This window comes from Ochotona curzoniae, unplaced genomic scaffold (genome assembly GCF_017591425.1).
Source record: "Ochotona curzoniae isolate NIBS_2020 unplaced genomic scaffold, NIBS_Ocur_1.0 patch216, whole genome shotgun sequence".
NCBI classification, from domain to species: Eukaryota; Metazoa; Chordata; class Mammalia; order Lagomorpha; family Ochotonidae; genus Ochotona; species Ochotona curzoniae.
The window spans coordinates 107,384-135,344 of NW_024466769.1; the positions used below are offsets into that span (position 1 = coordinate 107,384).

The 27,961-nt window shown below is 46.5% G+C and overlaps 2 protein-coding genes across 8 annotated transcripts in view; one reads left to right on the plus strand and one right to left on the minus strand.

Moving 5' to 3' along the window:
* Positions 1-2,984: 2,984 nt before the first annotated feature.
* On the minus strand, positions 2,985-5,641 carry LOC121166724 (NADH dehydrogenase [ubiquinone] 1 beta subcomplex subunit 11, mitochondrial-like). Its single transcript, XM_040995982.1, has 3 exons — positions 5,167-5,641; positions 3,365-3,495; positions 2,985-3,210 (listed from the first exon to the last, which is right to left on the minus strand). Exons 1-3 carry the CDS (start codon positions 5,371-5,373, stop codon positions 3,084-3,086), a joined length of 465 nt encoding a protein of 154 aa, XP_040851916.1. The 5' UTR covers positions 5,374-5,641; the 3' UTR covers positions 2,985-3,083.
* A 20-nt stretch (positions 5,642-5,661) lies between these two features.
* The window catches only part of LOC121166722 (RNA-binding protein 10), a 35,568-nt gene continuing 13,268 nt past the window's right edge, over positions 5,662-27,961 (plus strand). For 2 of the 7 annotated variants that reach the window (XM_040995975.1, XM_040995977.1), the window contains exons 1-3: positions 5,883-6,193; positions 7,862-8,003; positions 26,411-26,594. In XM_040995975.1, the coding sequence (XP_040851909.1) occupies positions 6,124-6,193; positions 7,862-8,003; positions 26,411-26,594 (396 nt within the window). In that variant the 5' untranslated portion in view covers positions 5,883-6,123. Of the gene's footprint in view, positions 6,194-7,861; positions 8,004-26,410; positions 26,595-27,961 lie in introns of all 7 variants that reach the window. The other 5 variants (XM_040995979.1, XM_040995980.1, XM_040995976.1 and 2 more) reach the window with 4 other exon arrangements.

A 27,961-nucleotide genomic window follows, 5' to 3' on the forward strand; every position in this document is an offset into this window, starting at 1 on the left:
TCGGTATATCTGACTTTCCAATAAAGATATATAAATCTTTAAAAAAAAAAAAAAGGTACACAAGAATGTTCACACAAAGGACAACTACCCAAGCACTCAGGAACATTCCAAAGGCTGAAGTGTGATCTATTCACACAATGAAACAGAAATACTGCAATGAGAATGAACAAGCTAATACCACTTAGATCTGCAACAGCACGGATTGGTCTCACATTGAGCTAGGTGAAAGAAGCTAGACAGAGAAATGTATGCTTGCACTTACAAGAAGTCTGGTACCAGACAAAAGGGACCCATACAATGGCTCAACTGGTTAACCCTCTGTCTGCAAACTCCAACATCTTATATTGGCACCAATCTGTGTCCCGGCTGCTCTGCTTCCCATCCAGCTCCCTGCCTGTGGCCTGGGAAAGCAGTCGAGGACGGCCCAAAGCCTTGAGACTCTGCACCCGTTTGGGAGACCCGGAAGAAGTTCCTGGATCCTGGCTTCGGATCAGCACAGCATCGGCCGTTGCTGTCACTTGGGGAGTGAATCATCGGACAGAAGATCTTCCTCTCTGTCTCTCCTCTGTATATCTGCCTTTCCAATAAAAATAAAATAAATCTTTTAAAAAAAATCTAATGGAAGTAACGGGAGTATGAGCTGATATTGCTGACAATAAATATAGTTACTGTGACCTTAAAGGTTAGCCTGTCCTTGCAACTCTTTGGAGCATAGAAAATGTATGTTTTAGCCGCTTTTATAATTTTTTGGCTAGAGGAATTAAAGGGTGCTTTTATTAATATCATAGAGATATGCTTTTAATTATTGCTTGACTGTTTATGGGGTTGTAGAGCCTGCAGTTGTAGGGGGATTTAATATTTGAAACTTTTGTCTTGGATCTTTATGTTTTTTCCCTTTTGATGTATTTCTCCCATTAAGTGATAGATAAGTTGTAGTAGAAATGTAGTGGGAATGTATTACTGATTAGTAGGTAACCACATGTGCCTTGGCCTTGGAGTCCTGGCTGTCACCCAATGGCTACTACTGAAGAATGAATAATGGCTTGCTTTGAAGAAACTGATTATAGTAACTTACAGAATTATCTTTAAGAGCACCTGGTTGACCATGAAGTAAAAAATTAATTAATCAAACATCTGTGCATGCCGGCTTGGTCATGAAGTTAAAAATAGAACAATCAAATGTGTGTGCAGAAGCTTGTGATGTGTCTGAATAAATAAAAAAGACAGCTTCTTGAGCTGTTAGCAGAGGGCACCAAGTGACAGTGTCTGTGTCTCTTCTTCTCACCGATTCCACACCCCCTTCTCAAGCTCCAAAATTGGACCTGGAGTTGGCCTCCAGCAGAGGGACCTTGCCCTGGGCCATCACACATGTCCATGACTGAGACCTTGAATGTCCAAAACTGACTCAGGCCTCTTGCAGCTTTCCTGGCCCATCATGATCTGGCTCCCTTGGAATACAGAGCCCTTTCACTTCCGTGGTCCAGGGACTGCGGGGTACAAGGTAAAGATGTTCCCCTTCGGGCCCGGCGCGGTGGTGCAAGTGGTTAAAGGTCCTCGCCTTGCACGCCCTGGATCCCATGTGGGCGTCAGTTCTAATCCCGGCAGCCCCGCTTCCCTTCCAGCTCCCTGCCTGTGGCCTGGGAAAGCAGTGGAGGACGGCCCAAAGCTTTGGGACCCTGCACCCGCGTGGGAGACCCGGAAGAGCTCCTGGCTTCGGATCGGCATAGTATCGGCCGTTGCACTCACTTGGGGAGTGAATCATCGGATGGAAGATCTTCCTCTCTGTCTCTCCTCTCTGTATATCTGCCTTTCCAATAAAAAAAAAATAAAAATAAATCTTAAAAAAAAAAAAAAGATGTTCCCCTTCCTCATTACTATTGTGTGCTTTGAACCCTGCCTACTCCCGAGTTGGGAGAGTGGACCCAAAGGCAGCCCTTGGGAGGCACTCATCATGTACAGGGAGGCTCACACGTACACGGCTCCTATCTGAGGCAGGCAGACTAAGGCTCCTGAGACTCGGTGGCTTGGGCAGGCAGCACCTCTGGTGGCGGGTCCAGCAGGTCACATCTTCTGACCGAAGCCAGGAACTGGCTTAGAGACCCTTACAGACCCTAGTCAGAAACAGGCACACAAATGGCAGCAGTGAGTATGTGACAACGGGATACGGTGTGCGTGAGCTGTAGGAGGGCCACTGAGGAGAGAAGATGCTGGGACCACAAAAGCAAGCCCAGGAGTAAGATTTCTTGGAAAGAAACAAAGCTACAGAGTCAGTCCCCAACTGCATTTGTGAGAGGGCACACAAGAGGCATGCAAACAGCCTCATTTCAAGAGGGGGGAAGAAAAAAGAGGAGTGGGGTAAACAGACACACGTGTACACACACCAAGTGTGTCTTGAGTCAGGACCACCCAGATTAGGGCAAAAGGGAACAAGTATCCAGGCTTGTCAAGACCTAAGTCAGACGCAGAAACTCCAAAACCTGGATAGAAGCAGAGAAGGTGGAGGGAGTCGAACCCTGGTCAAAAATAGACAAACCTGGTTCTAACCTGCCTTCAACCACAGGAAGTCCCAGTGGGTAAAGATGCTGCCAGCAGTTTCTTCCTGCTTGCTGCACTAGCCTCCAGAGGCACCCTGAGCCATATAAGCCTGCCGCAGACAGGTCACACGGAAGACTGAAGTCACTCCTTTGGGTGAAAGCAGCCACCTTAGATGTCCTGGCCAGGTGAGCCTTTAGATGGCTCCAGCCACAGCCACCACCTAACTGCAAGCATCCAGCAACCCAAGAAGAACTATCAAGCTGAGCGCAGCCAAACCACAGGATCATGAAAGCTAAAACTAACTTGTGACTTCAAGGCACCAAGTTTTAGGGTGCCTGCTGCATAGCAATGGATAACAAAATCACCTAGGAAAGGTTGCCAACACCCCTTTTAAAGTTTGTCACATCCTTACCCTCCTGTCCCCCTCACCATAAAAACAACACTGCCCATCAGATTTTTCAGTCCCTTTAATCAGGAAGTCTGAGAGGACAGAATGGCAGGCAGGGGGAGGGCAGGGTGCCGTTTCTTGAGCCCCACTCAGCAACTGCTCAGTCCTCATCCTCTGGCAGCTGGATCTTGCTGGGATCGAAGCAGTTGGATTCCATAAGAGGGAGACCATTGGCCTCTCGGTATTTCACCAGCCTCTCAGCTTCCCGGCGGGCCCATTCCTGCATCCTGGAGGAAGCAACCGTGGGGGGAGAGGTGAGAGAGCCTCATTGGATGTCAATCCCCCATCTCACCTCCCCATTTCCCAACGTAGCAGGGACAGGATTCCTGGTAGACACCCAGTCAACCTCCACCTTGTCCCATTCTCTTGGCCATCCTGTACCTGTAGTCAGGCAGATAAATCAGAAAGGTGGTGCCAAAGACCAGGACAATGGAGAAGCCAAAGAAAAAGACAGCTCGCATGTTCCAGAGGTCCACAACAGGGTCCCTGTCGTATCCATGGCAGTCTGGGTTCTGTGGAGAAGGAAAAGTCAACAAGGGCTTCCTGCTGCTCCACAATGCATTCCGCTGGCCTGCATCAATCTCCCCTTCCTTACCAAATTCTTCCATTTGACTCTAACCACAGGACCTTTGTACTTGCTGTTCCCTCTGCCTGGAAGGCAGCCTTGCTCCCAAAACTAGCCATGACCAGAGATCTAGTTCCTCATTCAAAGTTCTGGCTTTATCATCACTTGCTTCAAGAGATGTTTCCTATTATGCTCAACTATGGGGAACTGCGATTTTTACAGGTCAAAAGAGGTTGAATACTTGCAATTTCCTATGGGTCAAACTAACAAAACAGCTGCCAACTACCTGCCCTCGCAGTCACCCTGTATCCATGTATTCCATTTAACGATCTTCACAACTGATTTACCAAAGCAGCACTAGATCCTCTGGGTCACATTATGTTACTACCCATCATATCACTCTCTGTATTTTTAATATACTGCATATTAACTTCCTCTCTTCTTCCTCATCACAAAAATGCTCAGAAAACAAACTTTGCCTGACTTCCACACTTTTGGAACCTCTAGTCCCTGAATGGTGCCTATATGTGGCGGAGCCTATTTACCCAATGAATGAATGAGAATCCTAGATATGCAAGCCGGAGGTTACTACTATGTGTCAAGTCTTCCCACCCCTAAGATTTATTTATATATTTGAAAAGTAGAGTTAACAAAGGAGGAGAGAGAAGAGGAAGAGAGAGAGAAAGATCCTTCATTGTGCTGGTTCATTCCCCAAAAGGCCACAACTGGGCCTGGGCCAGGCTAAAGCCAGGAGCCTGGAACTCCATTCAGGTGTCAGGGACTAAAATACTTGGTCCATCCCCGACTGCCTTCCCAGGTACATTAACAGGGAGCTGGATAGAAGTAGAGGAACTGAGACACAAACCAGTGCCTTCAGATAGGATGCCGGCATCACAGGCAATGTTTTAACCTGCTAGGCAACAAGGGTGGACCTGTGCCAAGTCTTTCACGTACACAAACCTCACAAAGGCCAGTAAGGTCAAAAGAAAGTGACAATAGTGAAAATCCTAATGCTGATGACAGACTGCCACTTGCTATTCTGAGCTTCTGGAGTCATTCAATCACAGCAAATGCAGTGTTGTATTTTCAGAAGATGTCTTATTAATTTTCCCATTCCACAGACAAGGAAACTGAGGTGCTGAGGGATGAAGTTATCTGCCCAAGGTCACACAGGTAAGTGTCAGTGCTTGGATTCTAATCCTACTGACTCCGGACTGCACTCTCAAATAGAACACAGATCTGCTAATCCTGTTATTTGAGTTTCTTTCCTCATCTGTGGAATGAGTGTTCATAAAAAGTTCCTACCTCAAAATCAGGTGGTTTTGAGGATTAAATGAGTTAATGGCCTTAAACTGCTCGGGACCCTGACAGGCAACGAGCAAGCACCAAGTACTAGCGTGATGTGTTTCCACAGCCACCACCCTAGGTTTCAAAATAGACTCAATCCTGCCTCTGGCCCCTGAACTGTAGATACCAGAAGCCAAAGGAGGAAAACTAAGCGAGGCAAAATTCCCACGCTTTCAAGGATTTCGCCAGCTGCCTCAGAACGTCCTCTACGGCGCCCCGTCCGCCAGTTCCCGATTGACCCTTTTGGCATCCCGTCTTCCCTCCCTCTCACCTTCTCATAGAGGTTTTCGTCCTCGGGATCTGGGTCTTCCTGCCAGTGGACGGCAGGTGGTGGAGGTCGCCTTCCCGCAACAGCAGACGGAGCGAGCACAGCCCTGGAGGAGCTGGATTCCCAGCGAGCGCGGACAGCCGGGAGCCCTCGAGTAGCCGCAGCCGCCAAAAAGCAGCGAGCAGACAACCCTAACCTTCCGGCCGCCATGACAGAATGTTGCAGCGTCTCAGGGGCGGAACGGAAATGCACCTGTGCGCAGCTGCAGCTGGTCCGAACGCGATAATTCTCGCTCTGCCCTACCACACTAAATAGGTTCCGGGTGTAGGTTCCTATTGTCAGAAGAGGCGGGCTTCGTGGGGGCGCCTTCTTTCCGTCCCGTTGTCACAGCCTCCTGAGAAATTTCTTATAGATAGGTTGTCACATAGCCTTCATAGGAAGCCTACGGTGACATTTGGATGGCTATGGGTCCCAGCCAATCGCCCGGAGAGTTCCCTCGCCCTTTGGATGAAGAGGCGGAGCTTCCGCTTGCCTTTCATCTTCAAAGGAAGCCAATCGTCTAAAAAGCGGGCCTCGCTGGATTGGCCAATAGCGACTTTTTTCTCGGCTTCTGGGGCGTTCTCACGGAGAGTAGGGAAGTGGCCTACGCTTGCCAATCAGAGTTGGCCAGGGCTGGCCGACGGCGGGCGGCGACCAATAGACGAGGCCGGCCAGAGCGCGCTCCCTTAGTAGGTGGATGGTGGTCAGAGCGCCGGCTGCCTTCTTGTCGTCGCCATTTTGTGCTGGTGATTGCGGCCGGCTGCGAGTAGGCGGCCGTGAGTTTCCCTGGGAGGGCACCAGGCTTGGCGCCTCTCTCCCCCTCTGCCCCTCCTTTCTACCTCCAGCTTTGGACTTGATTGTTGCATGCTCCAGCTCCGACTGAGCTAGGAGACTTGGAGAAGGTGGCGGCGGGCCGAGGTGATGTCTGGGAGCCCTCCCTTGACAGCCCGGGCCGAGAAGGTGAGCGTCGACGCTGGTCGTGGGGGCGGAGGTAAGGGATCCCGGGCGGGGGGAGGGATGCAGAGATGAGGCGCTGAGGGCGGACTGTGGGATTGGGACATGCACGGTTCCGAGGGATGCATGCTCGCTCTGGACCCGAGAGAGGGGGTGTCTTCCCCCCCCTTGTGAAATCAAGGGCGCGTGCGCGATTGGGACATGGGATGGGTGCACGCGGGCTGGGGGAAGGGAAGGAAAGATGGGAGTGGGTTACTGTAGCTAACCCTGTTTGCTACACAGAAGTTTGCCCAGACGTCTACGACTTGAGTGTGGATCCCTAAAGGAAAGGGATGTGCTGGCCACTGTGTCTTTGGCACTGCCTAGTGCACGGGAAGTGCTCGGCGGCTCGGGTCCTTATTGGGGCGGGCACTGGGGGGAAGAAATGTGAGACTGGTCTTTATCCTCAGCGGGGCGGGGGTGGGGTGGGCGACGGCGGTCCTTATCCTTGGGGGAGGCTCCCCAATGATGGCCGTAACTCACTTGTTGGATGGGAGGAGGGATGTATGGAATGTGTGTGTGTCTGTCTGCGTGAAGACAGAGACTGCCCATTCTTCTGAGTTCTCCGTACCGTTGAAAGAGGGCACCGTGTGATTTTGGCCCGTATCTTGTGCATGCCAGAGTCTGTTGGATTTTGGAGCTAGGTCCCTGCCGCTGGAGCCCCTGCTAGTGGTTCTAACTTAGGGGTCTGGGAGCCAGTAACTCTGGTTCCCTGTGGCTCGAGGAGGAAGAGAAAGCAACTCGGTGTGTGTGCTTGGAGGGTAGGTGTGGTGGTGACCTAGTGTTGGGTAGCTGCTGCTACCACCTCACTTTACCTGAAAGCTGTTCCGAGGGGGATTGCATTCCAACCCCTACCAGGATTGTAATAAAATGATGAGCCAGCCCTCTTAGGTCTCAAGCAATCCTGAAGGTTGAATGAAATGCTTGCTCCTCCGGTCACAACCTCAGAAAGAGCTTCTGGAAAAACTTGGGCTTAGAGCCCTGGAGAGCGAGCTACCTTGGGACCTGGCTGCATCTCAGAGATAGGGCTGGGCCAGGTGGGAGCCTAGGCTCTGCTATTGACCAGCAACCCTAAGGGAGGTAGCAGTCGTCTTGTCCCTGAAGTAGTCTCCTTTTCATGTGCCCCGCGCCCAGAGCCTTGCACGATCTCTGGCTGCCTTGAAGGGAGTAGTCAGAGTCTGGCTGGGCAGATGAAATGGTCCCTTGACTGGTGGAGTGCCCGCCTGGATCTCCCATTGTTGTGAACTTTTGTGTCTGTGCCTAAACTCAGGCAACTCCTTCAGCACTGAGAAGCACTCCCCCACCCTCCCATCCCATCCTGTGCAAGGCAGGTGGCCCCAGACTTGAACTTGTCTATCAGTCTCAGATGGTAAAACTGTGGCCACATAATGAGCAGCTCCACCAGTTCTCTCTGCAAGATGCCCCTGTCTGATGACGAGCTTACTGTGCCCCAAGGTGGTGTGCTCTACTTTCTGTATTGTTAGGGAAAGGAAGGAGCAGACCCGGTTGGAGCAGCCTTGTTGCAGCCAGATCCATGGGAGTGCTACGAACTGGCAAACAACATCCATGGACTAAGGGATAGCAGACAGTCTTGAGAATGTGTTTCTTGAGGAGGTTCACCCTGCCCCAGCTGCCTTGACCTCTTTCTTCCTTCTGCTCTCCCCAGAATCCCTGCAGGAAGCATCACCCAGGCTGGCAGATCATGGTGGCAGCAGCGGGGGTGGCTGGGAAGTGAAACGGAGCCAGCGGCAGAGGAGGGGACCCAGCAGCCCCCGCAGGTCCTATCAGGACATGGAGTATGAAAGACGGTGAGTTCTTGGCTCCTAACCCTTCCAAGCAGCCTAGGCTTGTGCCTGTGTGAGAACCGGTCCAGGAAGGTGTGTCCACAAAGGCTTTGGGGCAGGGAAATCAGCACAACAGGCAATGTGCTGGCTGTTTTTGTTTTTGTTTTTTTTTCCCAGCGGGTATGGATTCTGCACTTGTCAGCCTGGACTGGTGCTAGGTCCTGGGAGTGCCTTGATGAATGAGACAAGGAGGAAAGCATTCCCTGTACGCAGGATCTCACAAGGGACACAGCACAGTTTATAAGTGATTACAAACACAGCTTGATGGATACGGTAGCCATGTGTGAGGGTGGGAAGCGATCAAAAGAAAGGGAAGAATCGGGGTTGACGCTATTATAGGCATGTGATGTTGTCCACCAAGGTGAAGGCTGCCACTGCAGGAGCAGGAGGAAAAAAAGAGGAGGTAGAGGTCGGGACTGTAGTCTGGGGCTTGAGGAATGGTTGGGAATGATGCTTTAAGAATCAGGCCAAGTGTGGGGCAAGACGGGTCAGATAGCAGGCGACTCCAGGGGCAGAGGGACTGCACTTGGCATGATACTTACCTTCACACTTTTTTTTTTTTCAATTCTGGTATGTACAGAAACCAGTTGGGACATTAGGTTAAATCCAGAAATCCTGGATAGAATTCCCCAGGCCCTTGCTAGCCTGGTGGATCACCCCAGATAATTGTGAGATAGTTGTTCCATCCCTGACATTTTAAGAGTGTCTAAGAGACCAAACCTAACTCTCTCAAAAAGCCTGTATTAAGAGTCAACAAATTTATAAAAGGCTGGAGTTGCAAGATATAGTTTACAATTTCCTTATATCACTACCCTCTTGTTTAAATCTTCATATATTTGTTATTTACCGTGATACAGTTCTGTGGGTATAGGAGCTCTTCCTTTCCCCTCCCCCCCTTTCCTCCTTCTCCCTCCTCTTCCCACCCCCAAAAGAACACAGTACCATGGTCTGTTAGTAACAATTACAATTTCTGCTATTTAAATGAACCAAGGTATAGTAGGTATAGGTAGAGGTACAAAAGCTGTATCTGCATCTGCTGTATGGTTACATTTACATGTTTCAGATGATATTCTGGTATGTTTACATGTTTCAAAATGGGAGTCCTACTTTTATTCTGGAGTAGAGATGGCTACTGTAACTTCACTTTACAGTATGCTGATCTCCATTATACCCTTCATCTGTGAGAATGAAATAAGCCAGTTCGTGAAGGACAAGTATGTTCTCTCTGCTATAACAGCATTTAGGGAAATCACAAAATAAAAGTTTTCTGCTCTGCAAAAAAAAAATGTTTCCAAATTTGAGACATGATCATCATCAAGAATCGTTTGGTCTTGACCTTCTTTTACAATGGCTTTGGAAAGGCATTTGATTTGGGGCCATGTTCATTAGAAGTGCTGTGTGGTCACATCTGCGTTTGAGTGAGGGACCTGCTTCTTCGGATGTTGTTACCAAAGAAAGTGCTTGCTTTCTCTTGACTTTTAAAGAGCCTCAAGTGCAGAGGATTGCGTTAGTCACAACTTCCAGTTCAAGGTAGGTTTCTATTATAGGTCAGCATAAGACCTCCTCTTGTTATGTTTATTTTTTTGGTTGTATTTCCAATTCCCACCTCTGTGGGCAGCTGCTGTGTTGTGTTTGATAGGTGTCCTTCTAAAATAGGGTAGTGTTGTTTGGAGTGTCTGTGTTTTCAATTCACACCGACAGCATAGTGCTACAGTCTGCGGTCTATTTCCTGAGCTCTGTATTACTCAGCGCTGTGTAAGATTTATCCACATTGCCATGTGTTTATATTGGTGCTTTGCTTCCAGTTGCTGCCAAAGGCACCATGGAGTGTACCTAACTGCATTTCACATAACAGTTCCCCCAAGGAAAAGTCCTGTCCTTAATTTTTTGGAAGGGGTAAGGGGAGACTTACCATTTATTGATGACAAATATTCTACATCATGATTCTCTCTAGTCAGAAGTTCTTTGAGAACATGCCATTGGCCTTGATCAATGGGAGAATGTAGTCAACACACACCCATCCTGCAAATGGCCTCTACAGATCCGGGAATGCTTTTTTGGTTTTTGTTTATTTGTTTATTTTGTTTATTTAGATCAGGACTGTTTTAAACTGGCCGTTAAACCTGCGAGTGAAGGCAGTTAAGCCTTGTCAACTTCTGCTGCGTTCATCTGGATAGATGTATGATCCTTGGCACAGATTCACGGGTAGAACATCCCATCTGTTATTAATTTTGTTGTGTTAAAATCATCTCTTTTTGCCTTATGACTTGTACTTTCACAATCTTTTCCTACCTCAGATCACAATGATTCTTCCACCTGTAGTTTTTCCTTTTGCATTCAGGTCTGTCAGCCAGCTAGGGTCCACTTTGGAAGCTTGTGCAAGGTAGGTTCTGATTTTGTTTTCCGATTTTCCTAGTGATACCTGCTCAATGGTTCATTCTTCTCTACTGAAGAGCCTTATTTTCCTTATGGTAGCTTTATACAGTCTATTAATTACTGCCTTTTTGCTCTTATTTATCAATGATAATTTAGCCTTTTGTGCAGCTTTCTTATGCATAAAATGTGCTGAAGTCCTCAGCGAGATTTTTGACCATGATTGTACTGGATTTCTGTGCAAATTTGGAAAAAGAAAATGGTCAGCTTTGTAAATGGTTATCTCTTCCAAGACACATATGGAAAATATTTTAAAATTTGTTTAAGGGGCATAAAATCTGAATAAATGAGAAGCCCAGGTCTTGTGTATTTGCCAAAGTAATCCATAGGCCCTGAAGTACATTTCATTGACATCTCCTTTTAAATATATTGTTTTTATTATTAAATATATATATTTCCCCTTTTGGTACTCTTTGTTGGAACACAAGAATGTGCTATGCTACTTTGTCATTTTTATTTACTTATTTACATTTACTTGTTTATTTATTGGAAAGACACGATGCTCCTGTTTTGTGATTTACTCTGCAAATGCCTACAACTGCTAGCCAGAACTGGGCTAAGACCAAAGGCAGGAGCTGGGAATTCGGGCTAGATCTCCTGCACAGGTGACAGGAGTCCAGAGTTGAGCCACTCACACTGCCGCCTAGGGTACCCGTTAGCCACAGGCAGGTGTCTGACACAGGCCCTCTGATGGGGGAGACAAGGGTATCAGAACTGACACATGAACTGCTAGACTAAACACCTTTTCCCCCCTCTTGCTATTTCTAGCCATTCACTGTTAGTTCTCACGGTCTTTCCTAAGTAGTTGGCTGTGCATATAAATCTATCCTGTCGCTTTTTTTTTTTTTTTCCAAAACCGTTACCTTGTTCAAGACTTTAGTGCCATGTCAGCTAGTGTCACTGTGATTGGGAGTTACAGAAAATATGAAGAACAATGGCTTAAACAAAATGTGTAATTTTTCTTCTCCTTAAAGGCAGATAAGTGGTTAATCCAAGGCCTTTTCTGCAGTTACCCTCGGCACAAAGGAACTTGTGGCAACAGGGAGACGGAAGAGGAGTGAGAGGGTGTGCCTTCTCATTTAAACAACACTTCTTGGAAGTTTTATGTAATATTCCTCTTTACTTCCCATTCACCAAAATTTAGCCACGTGATTTTTATTCTGGGTAGCCACATGCCCAGCTCAACACTGGGAATTCTGGGATTAAGAATATTCAGGGTCGAGGCTGATGCCGTGACATAGTAGGTTAAGCTTTCACCTGTGCCACAGGCATCCCATGTGAACTTCAGTTGGAGTCCTGGCTTCTCCATTTCTGGTCCAGTGTTCTGCTAATAATGGCTTGGAAACGCAGCCAAGGAGGAGGTTGGGCCCCTGAACCCACATGGGAGACCCAGAAGCTCCTCGCTCCTGGCTTCAGATCGGCCCAGCTCCAGCTGTTGGGTCCATTTGGGAAATTAACTAGTGGCTGAAATCCGATCTTTCTCTCACTGTTTCTTCCTTCTCTCTCTCTAACTCTGCCTTTCAAATAATAAGTAAATAAATCTTTTTTTTTTAATGTAAATGTGTCCCTACTTTTAAAGATAAATATATATTTAAATAGATTTATATCAGAAAGGCAGATTTACAGAGAGAAAGATCTTCTGTCCACTGGTTCACTCCCCAAGTGGCTGCAATGGCCAGAACTGAGCCAGTCCAAAGCCAGAAGCCAGGATCTTCTTCTGGGTCTCTCACACGGGTGCAGGGTCCCAAGGCTTTGAGCAATCCTCCTCTGCTTTCCTAGGCCACAAGCAGGGAGCTGGGTGGGAAGTGGGGCAACCAAGATACGGACCGGTACCCATATGGGATCCCAGCATGTGCAAGGTGAGGACTTTAGCAATTAGGCTATCGTGCCGGGCCTGTAAATAAATCTTCAAAAGAAACAAAGATATCCAGGATTGAGGCAGGATTTTGGTCTAATGGTTTAGATGCCCCTTGGGGTACCCACATCCCATATTGGAGTGCATGGGGTCAGGTCCCTGCTGCTTTGCAAATATGAGTCCTGAGAGGCAGCAGATAGGGCTCAAGTTGCTGGGCCCTTAGCAGCCATGTGGGAGACCTCGATTGAGTTTCCAACTTCCCAGGCATTTGAGGAGTGAACCAGCAGATTGGAGGCCTATCTGTCCGTCTGTCTCTCTGTCTCCCAAATGAATAAAATGAATAAATGAAAGTTTAAAAAAGAATGCCTAGTACCCGATTCAGTAGGTAGCTTTATGTTGTCCCTAAGCTTAAAATAAATGAGCCTAAATTTTCTCCATTAAATGTGAATAATACAGTAAATTTTTTTTTTAATATATCCATTAATAAATCAGGAAAATTCTCTAATCTTAATTTGCTAATATTGGTCATGTTTGAATTTTGAACTTAATCACATGCTTTGCCTTTTGTCCATTAATTACATAAATGGTATTAAATTACATGCTTGGCATTAAACTGTACTTGGTGCATGTGTATATGTGTAAAGCTTATTCTTTGGGTCCAGTGCAGTAGCCTAGTTGCTAAAGTCCTCGCTTTGCATGTGCCAGGATCCCATAAGGGCACTGATTCACATTCCAGCTGCCAGAACAGTTGAAAGAAAAAGTGCAATGAGCCCTCATGTATGTTCTGCCCAGAGTTACTGATTGTCCATCTTTGCTGTTGCACTTGTCACTCTTCTGTACACATGCAAACATATACGTACGACTTTTCAGACTTGGTTAGTATAACCCTTTAAGTATGACATTATCTACAAAGTCTTAGCAATTCAAAAAAATTAATATTATGATAAAACTGCATGGATTTTTTCCCCCTCAAAATAAAGTTAGTCTTTGAAATTTTTATTTATTTGAGACATACGGAAAGACAGCTTCTATCTGCTGGTTCACGCCTCATGATAGCTGAGACTGATCCAGGATGGGAGCCAGAAACCAAGAGCCAAGAAATCAATCCAGGATGACGGGATTGCCTGAGTTGTCACCACTTCTTCCCTGGGCCTGCGGTACCAAACTGGAGTTAGGAGCCAAGGCCAGGAGTTGAACCTAGGTCCTCCAGTGTGGGATGTGGTGTCATAAATGCTAGGCAAAGGCCCATCCCAACTTGTTTAAATCTGTGTCTCTGTGAACATTAAAAGATTTATCTGGTGCTGGCATGGTAGGGTAACGAGCTAAGCCTCAGGCTGCAGTGCCAGCATCCCACATTGGCATCAGTTTGAGTCCTGGCTGTTCCCTTTCTGATCCAGCTCCCTTCTTATGGCCTGGAAAAGCAGCCTCTCCACCCACAGTGGGGACCTGGAAGAAGTTCCTGCTTCCTGCCTTCGGACTGGCCCGTCTCTGACGGTTGTGGCCACTTGAGGAGTGAACCAGGAAATGGAAGCTCTCACTCTCTTTGTTTCTCCTTCTCTCTCTGTAACTCTGCCTTTCCAGTAAAAACAAATAGATGTTTAAGAAAGATTTAGTTGTGTGTTTGAAAGGCAGTTACAACAGAGAGGGAGAGACAGAAAGATATCATCCATCTGCTATTTGACTTTCCAGATGGCCCCAGAAGAACTGGGGCTGGGGCTGGCCAAAGCCAGGAGCCAGGAGCTTCATCTAGATTGTCAACATGGGTGGCAAAAGCCTAAAAAATTGTGCTATCTCCTTGGGCCATCGCTCCCAGTTCTCTCCCAGCTACCTGGTAGACATGGCTTAGAGCTTACTTGTCCTGGCCTAAGGCACAGCTTCCAGCCCTGTGTATGGCTTGACATGACTGGAAGTCAGCAGGATTAGGCGTGCCCTTTAGCCTAATCACAATGTCATTATTGGGTGAAGGGATCACCTGAAAACGCCTTCTTACCTCCCTCCCCCACTTTCCTTAAACCTTTAAAAACCTGGAACTTGTGCTGAATAAACGGACATTCCTCACCAGCCTGTCTCCGGTGGTTCCCTGACCAAAGAACACTGTCACCTTGGGCCCTACTGGTAGGACTTAAACCCCGAGAATTTCCCACTGCTTTTCTAGGCACATTAGCAGAGAGATGGATCAGAAGTGGAGCAGCCAGGACTTAAACTGGCACTTATATGGATGTCAGTGCCAACTCTGATATGATGCTTTCATTTTTACCTTCTTTTTTTTTCCCCCCACATTATTATTTTTTCCCTGAATTTTTACTTTCTTAATTATCATTTTGTTTACTTTTAACCTGAAAAGTGGGCAAACAAATATCTGCTAATTCACTTCCCCAGATGCTCCCAATAGCCAGGGCTGGGCTAGGGTGAAACCAGGAGCCTGGAACTTCCTCTCGGTCTCCCAGTATGAGTGGGTGGCAGGGGTCGGCTGCTGCCTCCCAGGGTGCACATTATCAGGAAAGTGAAACAGAAGCAAAATAACGGATGCAAAAGCACACTAATATGGGTGCAGCACCCCTGCCCCCCACAAGCAGCAACTTAATTGTGCCTTGAACTCCCGCCTCCACATGATACCTTTTTAATAAAGATTTATTTAAACTTAATTGAAAAACAGATATACAGAGAAAAGGAAAGACAGAGGGAGAAACATCTTCCATTTGTTGGTTCACTCCCCAAGTGGCCACAGTGGCCAGAGCTGAGCCTATCTGAAGCCTGGAACTTCTTCTGGGTCTCCCATATGGGTGCAGGGTCCCAAGGCTTTAGGCCATCCACTGCTTGGAGCTGGATGGGAAGTGGAACGAACAACTGGGACACAAACCAGCTCCCATATGGGATGCTAGAGCTTGCAGGGAGAGGGTTAGCCAAATGAGTCATCTCACTGGGACTATAATGCCGTTTAATGTTCGAAGCCCATATTAACATCTTATGAAGAAATTTACTGTTGTACAGGAAAAAAATGATGATGATATTAGTGTGGAAACAATGGTATTACCCACTTTCCTGTAGCCCTTGACTCTTTGTACCCTAAGCAACTAAGTAAAATTATTTTAAAAATAAAGTACTTCCAAAAAAGAAAGAAAGAAATATGCTGTTGTGGCAATATGGGAAAAATCAGTCGGGGGGTTGGAAGCTGGGGGAGGGGAATCCTGGACTATACAGAATTGTATAATAACATTCAAAAGTAAAACAAAGAAAAACAAAACCCAAAAAAGCCCATATTAAGATGTCATCAGTTGTCTCAGTAATATCATAGCTGATCTTCCCCAAAGCAGGAATTCAGTCAACATCACATGATATGCTGAGCTGTTTTGTATCTTTTTTAGTGTATTAATTTAATGAACAATTGAACAATTATTCAGTCTGCCTTATTTGTCTTGCTTTAAGGTATGTTTTGTTGATTAGTTCTCAATTTGGGTTTTTACAGTGCTTACTCGTGAATTTTTGACAGATTTAAATGATTTGTGTAAATTCTAAAAACAGGCTGATTAGTTATTATAGTATCTAAAATATTTGTGTATCTTTATCAGTTAAGTGGTCCTATAATTTTATTTTCTGCATTTAAATCAAAGGAGCTCTATATTTTTCTTTTTTTAAGATTTATTTATTTTTATTACAAAGTCATATACAGAGAGGAGAGACAGAGAGAAAGATCTTCCGTCCAATGGTTCACTCCGCAAGTGACCGCAACAGCCGGTGCTGCACCGATCCGAACCAAGGAGCCTCTTCCAGGTCTCCCTCATGGGTGCAGGGTCCCAAGGCTTTGAACCATCCTAGACTGCTTTCCCGGGCCACAAGCAGGGAGCTGGATGGGAAGTGGAGCTGGCCGGGATTAGAACCGGCACCCATACGGGATCCCAGGCGCATTCAAGGCGAGAACTTTAGCTGCTAGGCCATGCTGCCGGGCCCTATGTTTTTCTTTATTGGAGAACCTTGGGTAAGAATTATCTGCACCTTGGAGCAGGTACTATGGCTCAGTGGGATAAGCTGCCAGTTGGGATGCCTACAACTCAATATTGGACCGCCAATTGGAGTCCCAGCCCCTCTGCTTCTGATCCAGCTTCCTTCTAATGCATCCTGGGAAGCAATGAATGAAGGCCCCTTAATTGGGTTACTGCTGCCAACGTGGGATACCCAGATAGAGTTTCTGGCTCCTGGCTTCTGCCTGGTCCAGCACTGGCTGTTGAGGACATTTGGAGAATCAACCACCAGACAGAAGGTCAATCTCCCTCTCTCTCCCTCCCTTCCTCCTTCCCTCTCTCCTTATCCCTCTCCCATTTATTGAAAATAAGTAATAAAGTTTTCTATAATTAAAATATATATATATATATGTATATTAAAAACTTTGGAACTTTTAATAGACCTTAAGCCTGGGGTTTTGATTATCATTTCATCTCTTCTGCCAGTTTTGGCATTTTATGTTTTCCAAAAATGTACTCATTGTGTTAAGAGTCTTCGTGTGTTTGGGTAATTCAGTCTAGATTCCTAGAAATGTATTGTAAAAGGAATCTGTCTGCGGAAGATGTTTGAATATTCACAGTGCCTAATGGCCAATGAAGACTATCCCTCCCTATCCAAGCATGCTCCCTTTCTGTGTCTTAGTAAAAATTCAGGCGATCACATTCAACTGGCTTGAGTCCTGAGTGTAAGATAGCTCAGTATTTCATCTGTAATTTAATATCAGGATTCAGTTCTTTTGAATCCTGATGACTGGAGTTCAAGTAATGAGAGGTACTATAGTAAACAAGCGTCAAAGAAACCTGGTTATCAGAAACCTTAAAGGTATTCACGCCACTGACCGACCTCTTACCTAATAAGCTATTATCATAAAGAAACAAATTGGATTCCAAAGCAAGCTCATAAGGACAGGGACTTCATTTTGTTCACAGCAGTATCCCCAGCACCCGGAAGAATTCCTAATGTGTGGTAAGCCTTGTTAAGTGAATAAGTGAACGGGAGAAAATTATGAAAAATATTGGAAACCAACCAAGTATCTGAAACATTTTAAAAGAGACCTTTGGCCTGGTTGTTAAGCCAGTTGAGGGCCCGGCGCGATGGTGCAGTGGTTAAGGTCCTTGCCTTGAATGCCCGGGATCCCATATGGGCACCGGTTCTAATCCCGGCAGCCCCACTTCCCATCCAATTCCCTGCCTGTGGCCTGGGAAAGCAGTCGAGGACGGCCCAAAGCCTTGGGACCCTGCACCTGCGTGGGAGACCCGGAAGAGGCTCCTTGCTTCGGACTGGCATGGCATCGGCCATTGCACTCACTTGCGGAGTGAATCATCGGACGGAAGATCTTCCTCTCTGTGTATCCGCCTTTCAAATAAAATAAATTTAAAAAAAAAAAAAGAAGCCAGTTGGGATGCCTGGCATCCCTGGGTTCGGGTACTGGACTCTGGCTGCCAACCCCAGCTTCCCGGGGAGGCAGTAGTGATGGCTCACGTCCTTAATGGGCAATTGAGGAATGCATCAACATGGAATGCTCTCCTGTGTGTTTTCTCTCTCCCTCTCAAATAATACTTTTTTAAAAGAAGATATTTTCTTCATTTGTTACTTTTGTTGGTATAGTGCTTTCCCAATATTTTAATATGAAATTTCAGCCATAAAATAGAATTAGAGTGAACATTTGACTACCTGTCCACTAGAGTCTCCCATTAGTATTTTATCATACTTGCTTTATCGCATTTATTTCTAAAGATTTATTCATTTATTTAAAAGATAGAGTGGCAGGGAGCAAGAGAGACAGAGGGCCTCCATTATTTGGTTTACTTTTCAAATGGTCACAATAGCCAAGCCTGGGACATGCCAAAACCAGGAGTCCAGCACTCCATCCAAGTCTCCTATGTGAGTGCAGGGACCCAAGTATTTAGGAGCCATCATCATCTGCTGCCTTCCCAGGAGCATTAACATGGAGCTGGATTAGAATTGAAGCAGCTGGGGGGTCCAATGTGATAGCCTAGTTGCTAAAGTCCGCACATTGCAAGTGCTGGGATCTCATCTGGGTGCCAGTTCATATCTTACCTGCTCCACTCTTTTTTTTTTTTTAATATTTTTTGTATTTATTTATTGCCAAGTCAGATATACAGAGAAGAGGAGAGACAAAGAATAAGATCTTCCATCCAGTGATTCACTCCCCCAAGTGACTGCAACGGCCAGTGCTGCTCTGTTCAGGCCGGCTGGCCGGTGGCACGGACACGGCGAGAGTCAGGGAATCAGACACCGACAGGAGACCAGTAGTGGTGGAAGAGGTCTCTCTCAGCCTCCCTTTATTCAGCCATATATACCTTTCCCCCAAGCCTCTAGCAGAACAATTGGATGCTAATGAGTCTGACAGACAAGGTGCCACTAGCCTCCAAGCCCATTTCCTGCAGGAGCCAAGCTTAACAAATGCTAATCAACTCCTCAGCCCACAACAGATCCCCCTTCCTTGTTTTAAAGCAGACTTGTCTGCACCTGTCTTAGGTTGTGGACTCTAGGTTACCAGCCTTACCCGTCATTGGGAATCTCCATAGCATGACGGAGCCCCTGTCTTAGGTTGGTCAGTGCCCGGTCCATCTTACCTGTCACTGGCTGCCATCCAACACGTTGTCTGCTGCAGCTGCACAAACCATACTTGGGGAGGTCGGTTACCCTGTTCCATGGCTAGGAGTGATTGACCTCGGTAGCAACGAGCAGGCAGCAATTCTTGGGCTTGGGAAAACATAGCACTACACAGGTGAAACATACATAGAGGCATAATGGGAGACAAGAGGCCCTGACCATAGAAACATCTTAGTTCGGTAGCAATGCGCAGACAGCAATTCCCGGGCCTGGAGAAACATTTTGCACTACAGGGGTTACACACAAAGAGGCATATGATGGAGTACAGGAGGCCCAACCAAATCTCACAGCATCTGCTGTTCTATGCCAACAAATCAACCCACAGTTACAGCGTAAGCATGCCCACCCACTCATGTTCATAGTAAAGTCCTGTTGTTCCATAACTCTGGCAGTCTGATCTGCGACCTCGATCACTGTCACCACGATAACTGCTGGTGGCGGCAGCTGCTGATGTACTGGCTACGATGGTCGCCGTTATGCCAAAGTCTCTTTTGAGCTTATCAGGCCAACAGAGGCCTCTCCGTCAGTCCCAACAGGCACAGGCAGGATTCAGGGCGGCTGCAGGATAACAGCAGAATCACAATAGCCATTCTAGCATGCTGTCAGGGTGCACTGGAACTCGGTGTCATTCACTTTAGAGGCCTTTTCTGTATGTAAGAGAGAAACATAGGGATAATACAGGCAGACACAAGTTCAAAATTCAAGGAGCTGAGGTTCATCCACGTGAGCGAGTCCTCAAGTCCAGAGGAGTGATGGAACTGATAAATTCCATAGGAATAATTGCATTCCTAAAGAAGGAAAAACGGGGTGCATGCCAGTGCATGTCCATACCCCACAAAGCTGCCACATAGAAAAGGTGGGTATTTTCCCCGTGGTAATAACAGGGGAATGATAAGAAAAAGCACAGGCAGAAATTGAGCTATTTATAAAGGTTGGGCCAGACCCCTAACAGCTGGGGTCGCACACCAGATAGTCTGAAGTCTGGTTAAAGGAGAAACTGGCAGGAAATCCATAAACAAAGAAAATTCCTGCTTTCCATGGCACTTTGCCTTGGGACAAAAGGCCACAAAGGTGCCAGACATAGGACATTCCAGGCCTAGGGCAGATGTGTATTACTTCTTCCTGCCCTCCTTTCAATGATAAAGAGATCGGCCTGAGGCCCTCCCACAATGGCCAGAGGTAGTGGCCGATACTTCAGGTGGGGAATTGATATGTTAATAGCATCCTTGTCCCTTGGTAAATCTAAGACACGGTGGGGGATTTTATATTTTTTGAGAAAATGACTTGGGTACCCAATCTAACTCCTCTCTCAATAAGACAAAGAAAAGATAAAGAGAGGGGTGCTTACCAAATACTAATATACTTATATAAAGGTCTAATATACTTGCTTGTCCCGTCGATCTTCCGATTCAAATGCCATCATCTTGGCTAGTACCTGAGCTTTCACAAGACTCAGCAGCAGGAGCTTGCCGGACAAGCCTCTCAGGAATCCACCTTGGACCATTTTCGTTTTCTGGGAAAACACAAACTGAACCTCGCCCCCATATGAGGACGGGATCTGGGCCTTGCCACTGACCAGTCAAGGGATCCTTCCACATCACATAACCCTTTTCTCCTTATGGGATGGATTCCAATGACAATCTGCAGCAGACCGTCCTTCAGCATCCAATGTTAGGAAATTTAAGATAAATAATACAAGGTTCAAATGATCTCGGGGAGTACTATACTCCCCCTTTTTAGTTTTAGTAAGATAATCCTAAATAGTACGGTTGGCACTTTGCACAATACCTTGTCCTTGAGGATATTAAGCAAGGAAGGCTTAGATTTGAGCTACCAGGATGCTTACTCTAATGGGGACAGTATAGAGTGAAAACTGTCAAATAATAATCTTATTCAAAGTAAATGAGTTTGTAGCAAAGTTTTAAAAATCATTTAGATACTTTCACAGTCCTATCAGAAAGCTCTGGGAGTGTCTGCAGAATTCAGAGCTCAAGGCAACCTGCATTTACTATTGATATGCAAATTATGTGTCCTGGGTTTGCAGCTAAGGATCCAGATAGCTGATGAGACAGATGTGTAAATTTACCTGCTTTTTAAAATGTTTCCTACAGGAAGTTTAAACTTAATTCACAAAAAGTTAGAACATTTTCTGACTAATAAGGAGACAGTAATATATTATTACAATTTTAAACAACTTATACAGAAGACAAACTTAAGACACATGTGTGCGCGCACACACACAGAGACACACACTTTTAGAGACTTGAAAAAATTGTTCTCAATTAAACTTAGTGGTAGTAGTGTTCATCAGAAACCAGTAGCTGAAAAACCATGAAGTAAATAGCTTTGAACCACGACTTTGAGAGAGAAAAGTCACATTATGAAATTCTTTTATCATAATAAGAATACGAATTTTAGTCTTTTCGGTAAATAGCTATGCTAAGAATACATAGTGAATAACCAGATACAACTGCAGAGCTAAATCATTAAAAGTGTGTAAACTAAAATTTAAACCTTCACAATTCCATAGGTGTGTACATTATGACACGACAAAATTTTACTCCATTTAGCAATAATCTTAATCCAATCAGCCTGATTAACTGTCTCCACAAAACGGGAGATAAATCCGTTGGCATTCCTGAGGCTTTATAGAATACCAAGGGAAACCCTAGAATTGGAAACTTGAATTCTTGGATGCCTTTTTAAGGATGGCTAAAAATATCTAAAAGAAGGTTTTTGTTGTTGTTAGTATAACGCATTATAGATTAGACTCCAATATTGACATGGAATCATCACTCAAATACCTTTAAAACAAATACAAAATCTTAACCAAGTAAAGCAGTGAGAAATCTGATAACAGCCGAAAACACAAGACTTATTTTAAACTATAAAAATGCTTTGTATACAATACCACATTAATCTAACTTATACCTTGAAATAATTTAACAATGCGTTAGAGTTTACTTCTAAAACAAATTATTTGCAATAAAATTTCACATTTTTGAAAATATCACAAATGAAACTTAAGAGATTTGCCTTGTATTACTTGTATTTCTTAGAATTCTAAAATCCCAAAAGTTGCCATGGGCCATGGATATGCAGATGAAGTTAGCTTGCCAAACATTTATCACAACAAAAGACCTTCCAAAGTACAATTTGCAAGCCTAGAAGACAAGTTCTGTAAAATCATTTTTCTTGACTTTTTTTTCCTGATCATATTATAAAGATATTTAAAAGGTGGACAACCAGGCAACAGAAAACTTAGAGTCAGGTATTGGAGGTCTGGATGAATCAAAAAGCAGACAGCAAAAGCATTCAGCCAAACTTCCAATGGGCGGGGGATCCTTGGAAGACTCACTTCCATCCTCTACCCCTTCCTCGTCCTCAGAAGAGGACTCTGAATCTACTTCGCACAATTGCTCTAGACTTTGTCTGTTCTGCGGTTTCTTTTCCTTATTTGCCCTGGTTTGGAATTCCTTCTGTCTACTTATTCTGGTTCGATGTTCCTTCTGTCTACTATTCCTGGCTTGCAGCTCCTTCTTTGTTACCCTGGTTTGGAGTTCCTTCTGTCTACTTACTCTGGTTTGCGGCTCCCTCCCCCTTCTTACAGATAATTTTTGAAGGAAGGGATGCACCACCACTTGATGGGATGACAAAGCAATATTTACCAAGTGCCAGAGGAAAAAGGTGGCTACAGGGAGAGCAAACCATGGGGATACGTCGCAGATAGTTTCAACGAACTTCTGCGAGGCCTTAAGCTTACTGTCGGTGCCTTGTGAGTGGAGCAGATCTCGGACTCCCTTAATTACCTGCATTTTAGCGAGTTATTGCTCCCTGATAAATTTACTTATGTCCCTGCGAAAATTTTTAAACCTGCCTCTACATTTCCGGGGTCCCTCAGATTGTCCCTCGTGCCCCAAAACGGGGAGAAGGTCTGGGGATTAAATCAATTATGCCCCTCCAAAGTTAAATCCTAAACTTGCCTCTGCATTTCCGGGGTCCCTCAGATTGTCCCTCGTGCCCCAAAACGGGGAGAAGGTCTGGGGATTAAATCAATTATGCCCCTCCAAAGTTAAATCCTAAACTTGCCTCTGCATTTCCGGGGTCCCTCAGATTGTCCCTCGTGCCCCTAAACGGGGAGAAGGTCTGGGGATTAAACCAATAATGCCCCTCCAAAATTCCAGGGGTCCCTCAGATTGTCCCTCGTGCCCTAGCGCAGGGAGAGGGTCTGGGGATTAAATCAATAATGCCCCTGCAAAATTCTTAAATTCTAAACTTACCTTCGCAGGTCCAGGGGTCCCTCAGATGTTCATGCCGTGCCGTGCTGTGCCGTGCCATGCCCCACGTTAGGCGCCACCTGTTCAGGCCGGCTGGCCGGTGGCATGGACACGGCGAGGGTCAGGGAATCAGACACCTACAGGAGACCAGTAGTGGTGGAAGAGGTCTCTCTCAGCCTCCCTTTATTCAGCCATATATACCTTTCCCCCAAGCCTCTAGCAGAACAATTGGATGCTAATGAGTCTGACAGACAAGGTGCCACTAGCCTCCAAGCCCATTTCCTGCAGGAGCCAAGCTTAACAAATGCTAATCAACTCCTCAGCCCACAACACTGCTCCAATCCGTAGCCAGGAGCCAGGAACCTGCTTTAAGTTTCCCACGTGAGTGCAGGATCCCAAGGCTTTGGGCCCTCCTCAACTGCCTTCCCAGGCCACAAGCAGGGAACTGGATGGGAAGCCAGGCTGCTGGCTTCCATATTAGAACCGGCGCCCATATGGGATCCTGGTAAGTTCAAGGCAAGAACTTTAGCCACTAGGCTACCACACTAAGCCTGGCTGCTCCACTTCTGATCCAGCTCCCTGCTTGTGGCCTGAGAAAGCAGTCGAGGACAGCCCCAACAAAGACTTGGGACCCCGCACTCACATGGGATACCCTGAAGAGGCTCCTGGCTTCAGATTAGATCAGCACAAGTTAGTCTTTAAAAACAAAAGGATTGAAGCAGCTGGGACTTGAGCTGGTGCTGCCAGTAAGCAGTATCTTAGGCTGCTGTGCAACGGCACTGGCCCCTGTTGATAGTGTTTGTTGTTGTTGTTGTTTTGTTCTGTTTTATCTACTAAGTCGTATTTACCCCCTTTTCCCTTTATAAGACTTCTGGATTTTTATCTTACTGAAGAATGCCTTACCTGTACTTGAGATGATACATCGTGTTCCTAAGTTTTCTTGATTTTCATGATTTCTGTTGGGGAATTAAAATTTTTTATCCTTCTGAAATTTTTGTGATATAAAAACTGAGATAAGTGCCCTGCGCTATGACTCAACTAGCTAATCCTCTCACTTCAAGCACCGGGATCCCATATGGGTGCCAGTTCATGTCCTGACTGCTCCACTTCCCATCCAGCTCCCTGCTTGTGGCCTGGGAAAGCAGTTGAGGATGGCCCAGAACCTTGGGACACTGCACCCAAGTGGGAAACCCAGAAGAAGCTCCTAGCTCCTGGCTCCAGATCAGTTCAACTCTGGCCATTGAAGACATTTGGGTACTGGACCAGCAGATGGAAGATTTCTGTTTTTTCCCTCTTTTTGTATAACTCTTCTTTTCAAATAAATATGAGTACTTTTAAAAAAAAAAAAAGTACATGGAGAGACCGGTACAATGGCTCAACAGGCTAATCCAGAAATAAGCACCAGCATCCTATATAGGTGCTTATTCATGTCCTGGCTACTCCACTTCCCATCCAGCTCCCTGCTTGTGGTCTGGGAAAGCAAAAAAGGATGGCCTAAAGCCTTACAACCTTGTACCTATATAGGAGACCTGGAAGAAGCTCCTGACTCCTGACTTCAGATCGGCCCATCTCCAGCCCTTGCGGTCACTTGGAGAGTGAACCAGCTAATGGAAGATATCTCTCGCTATCTCTCCTTCTCTGTAAATCTGCCTTTCCAAAAAAATAAATAAAGTAAAAAGAAAAATAAATGAAGTGAGATAAACAACTCTCTGTTGGTCAGCATGTTTTCTTTCTGTGAAAGGCCAGGTAGCAGATAGTGAATGATGTTTTTATAAGCAGGCAAGCATATCTGCACATCAAATTCCCAGAACTAGAATTGTGAATTGGAGAACATATAGATTGTGTTTTGTCAGCCATTGCCAAATTCCCCTTGATGGGGATTATTCCACTCTGACAACAGTATGAGTGTGCTTACTGCCCATCAGCCTTGCCAAAGAGTTTGTTGTCAAACATTTGGGCTTTTGCAAATCTCTCACGTTAAAAATGCTCTAACACAAAAGAAGAGTTCTAAATGGTATGTGCAGATATTCCCTCCTCATCCAGGAAATAGAGCTTAATCCCACCCCTGCCCCTGCTTAAATATGGGTTGGTTTTAGTGACACACTTCCAAAGGAAAGGGAAAAATAGAAGTTTTATGGGAGAGAAATCTGGCAGTCAGCTACCATAACCATATGATCAAAGTGGACCTCAGCAATGATAGCAATGATAAATCATATTGATGCCATGTATTCCATGCTGTGACACAATCAGAAGCCTATAATCAATTTCAGGGACATTTTACAAAATACTAGTTGCAGTCATTAGAAAGAACATGAACATTTGGTGTAATAGTTCCAACACCCACATGTCATATCAGGGTGCCAGATTGTCCGCTTTGGGGAATATGGCGGTAAGTCAGGCATGCATGGTCCCTACATTTTCTAGAATTCACAGACTTTTGATCTCATTAAAGAAATGAAAAATAAGCCAACTTTAGTTTGAAAGGCAGCATTGGAGAGCAAGCTTGAATTCACTGGTTCACTCCCCAAATGGTTTTCAGAATCACTTCTGGGCCAAGCTAAAGCCAGGAGTCTGGAACTACATCTGGGTCCCATGTGGGTGGCAGAAGCCATCCTCCACTGCTTTCCCAGTGCATCAGCAGGGAGGTCAATTGAACATTCTGATGTGGGATGCCAGTGTTGCAAGCAGCAGCTTAGCCGGCTACACTACAGTACCAGTCCTTAAACCAACCATGAGAAAGTTATTTTGCAATTAATTCAGTAGGAGAAATTTTAACAGAATAGCTGTCATTGCTGTTGGGTGATCATGAAACCAAGGAGCAGGATGGTGCAGCACACTGCGGGGAGGGGAGAGAGGCAGACAGAGCAGGTCCTATGGATCCTTGATGAGCCTCTGGGTGTTCTGTGGCAGCTAAGAGGGAGTCCCTGAAGGGAGCTATGTGGTTGGGTTTGATCAGCTTTGGCTTAGAGAACACACAAGAGCTGGGTATTTGGGATATAAAGCCTAAACTAAGGGAGGCCTAAGTGGAGATGAGTAAACCAGGAGAGGGCTTCAGGAGAGTGGGACCAAGAGCCTCAGGGACTAGGTTGCAGGGGCAGGGTCATACCTGCCTCTTGTGCCTTTCACCATGGGTGGCCGTCTAATCCCTCACCATCCTTCCTCCCCAGAGGTGGTCGGGGTGACAGGACCGGGCGCTATGGAGCCACGGATCGCTCACAGGATGATGGTGGGGAGAACCGGAGCCGAGACCACGACTACCGGGATATGGACTACCGCTCGTACCCTCGCGAGTATGGTGGCCAGGAAGGCAAGCACGACTACGACGACTCCTCTGAAGAGCAGAGTGCAGAGGTGAGGGCCGGCGGCACCTGGGGCAGGGCTGCTGCAGGGCCTTGGCATCTGGCTACAGCACCTTGTGCGGGCAGCGCTCTGCTCCCATGCCTTCAGACTGCTCAGTGGCTTTGCCTCATGCCCAAGGTCTCCTCTGCCCACTCCCTTCTCTGAAGACTCCTGTCCCAAGTAGGATCTCCCTGGCTTCCCCATGCTTGGCTCTGTACTTCTGAGGGCCCCTGGCCACCACCTCTTTCCCTTCTTCCTTGTACAGTTTGGGGTCAGGGTACACTGCAAGGCCTGTGCTGCTTAGTCCAGCCAGTTCGGAATACTTTTCAAGCCTCCTCTATGCAACCTGACATCTGGGATTGGGAGGGCAACTGGGAGACTGGATGTCACCGAGTAGTTCTGGGAGACCAGCTATGACCCTCCCGGTACTGACAGGGCCCCCCACACAGAAGGGAAGGACCCTTGCAGGAGCCAGCTCCCTATTGGGTAGTTGACACTAGCCTGAGGGGTGAGGTTCACCATTGGGAAGTACCCAGCCACTAGTGAAGATACTGCCTTGTGTTAGGGAAAGCCTAGTTTTGTAGAGGAGTCGTCAGGGTTGTCTAAGGAAGCTGGCAGCTTTGCTGTCCTGCGGGATGGGGAAGATATGCCTGCAAGCCTGACCCTGAGAGGGTCAGATATGAGCCACCCATTGCCCCCTGGAGTCCGTGAAACAAAGACCCCCGGAGTGGACCAGCAGCTTCAGTGGGGCACAGGGTGTGAGTGTAGCCAGGCTTCCCCGGTGCCTACTATTGAGCTATGCCTGCTCATTTGCAGGGGCAGAGTGGGCCCTGGGCAGACCTCTTGGCAGGTACGGGAATAAAGTAGCAAGTTCTCTGGCTCTGGCCCCCTTGTGAGTCAGAGGGGCCTATCCCTGGGCCTGGCCTGATTCATCCTGGAGCAGGTGCTCTGAGCCACACGGAGGAACTTGGTTACCACGCCTTATCTGAGGGAGACTGACAGTGACGGGGCTGGCTAAAGGATAAGAAGCAAGTGTTGTCTGTGGCCCTCATACCTTCATCAGCTCCTGCTGGCTGGCTCTAACTTGGATCTGAAGCTTTGCCTCCAGCTTGGTTGCAGGGCCCAGGCTGGAACCCCTAGGAGACGTGTGGCCTTCAGTGACACAGGGAACCATTGTGCACATCCCCGCTGAGTCTGCAAGGGAGGAGGGGGAGAAATTGAGGGCAGGGTCTGGTGTGCCAACCCCAGCTGATCCACCCCAAGCAAGTTTAAGCTGTGTCTCATTACCTGCCTTGGGAAATTCCTCCACCACACCAATCCTTTCATTCCCTAAAGACAGCGCTCCCAAAGTATCCTGTGGAGATTTGGGTCCCAGAAGC

Bases quoted from the DNA above. Each gene is read 5' to 3' on its own strand.
- LOC121166724 (XM_040995982.1), bottom strand. From the start codon at position 5,373: ATGGCGGCCGGAAGGTTAGGGTTGTCTGCTCGCTGCTTTTTGGCGGCT. The intron at 3,496-5,166 runs GTGAGAGGGAGG...CCTTCTCCACAG, and splicing joins ACGAAAACCTCTATGAGAAG to AACCCAGACTGCCATGGATA. The intron at 3,211-3,364 runs GTACAGGATGGC...TGCTTCCTCCAG, and splicing joins ATTTATCTGCCTGACTACAG to GATGCAGGAATGGGCCCGCC.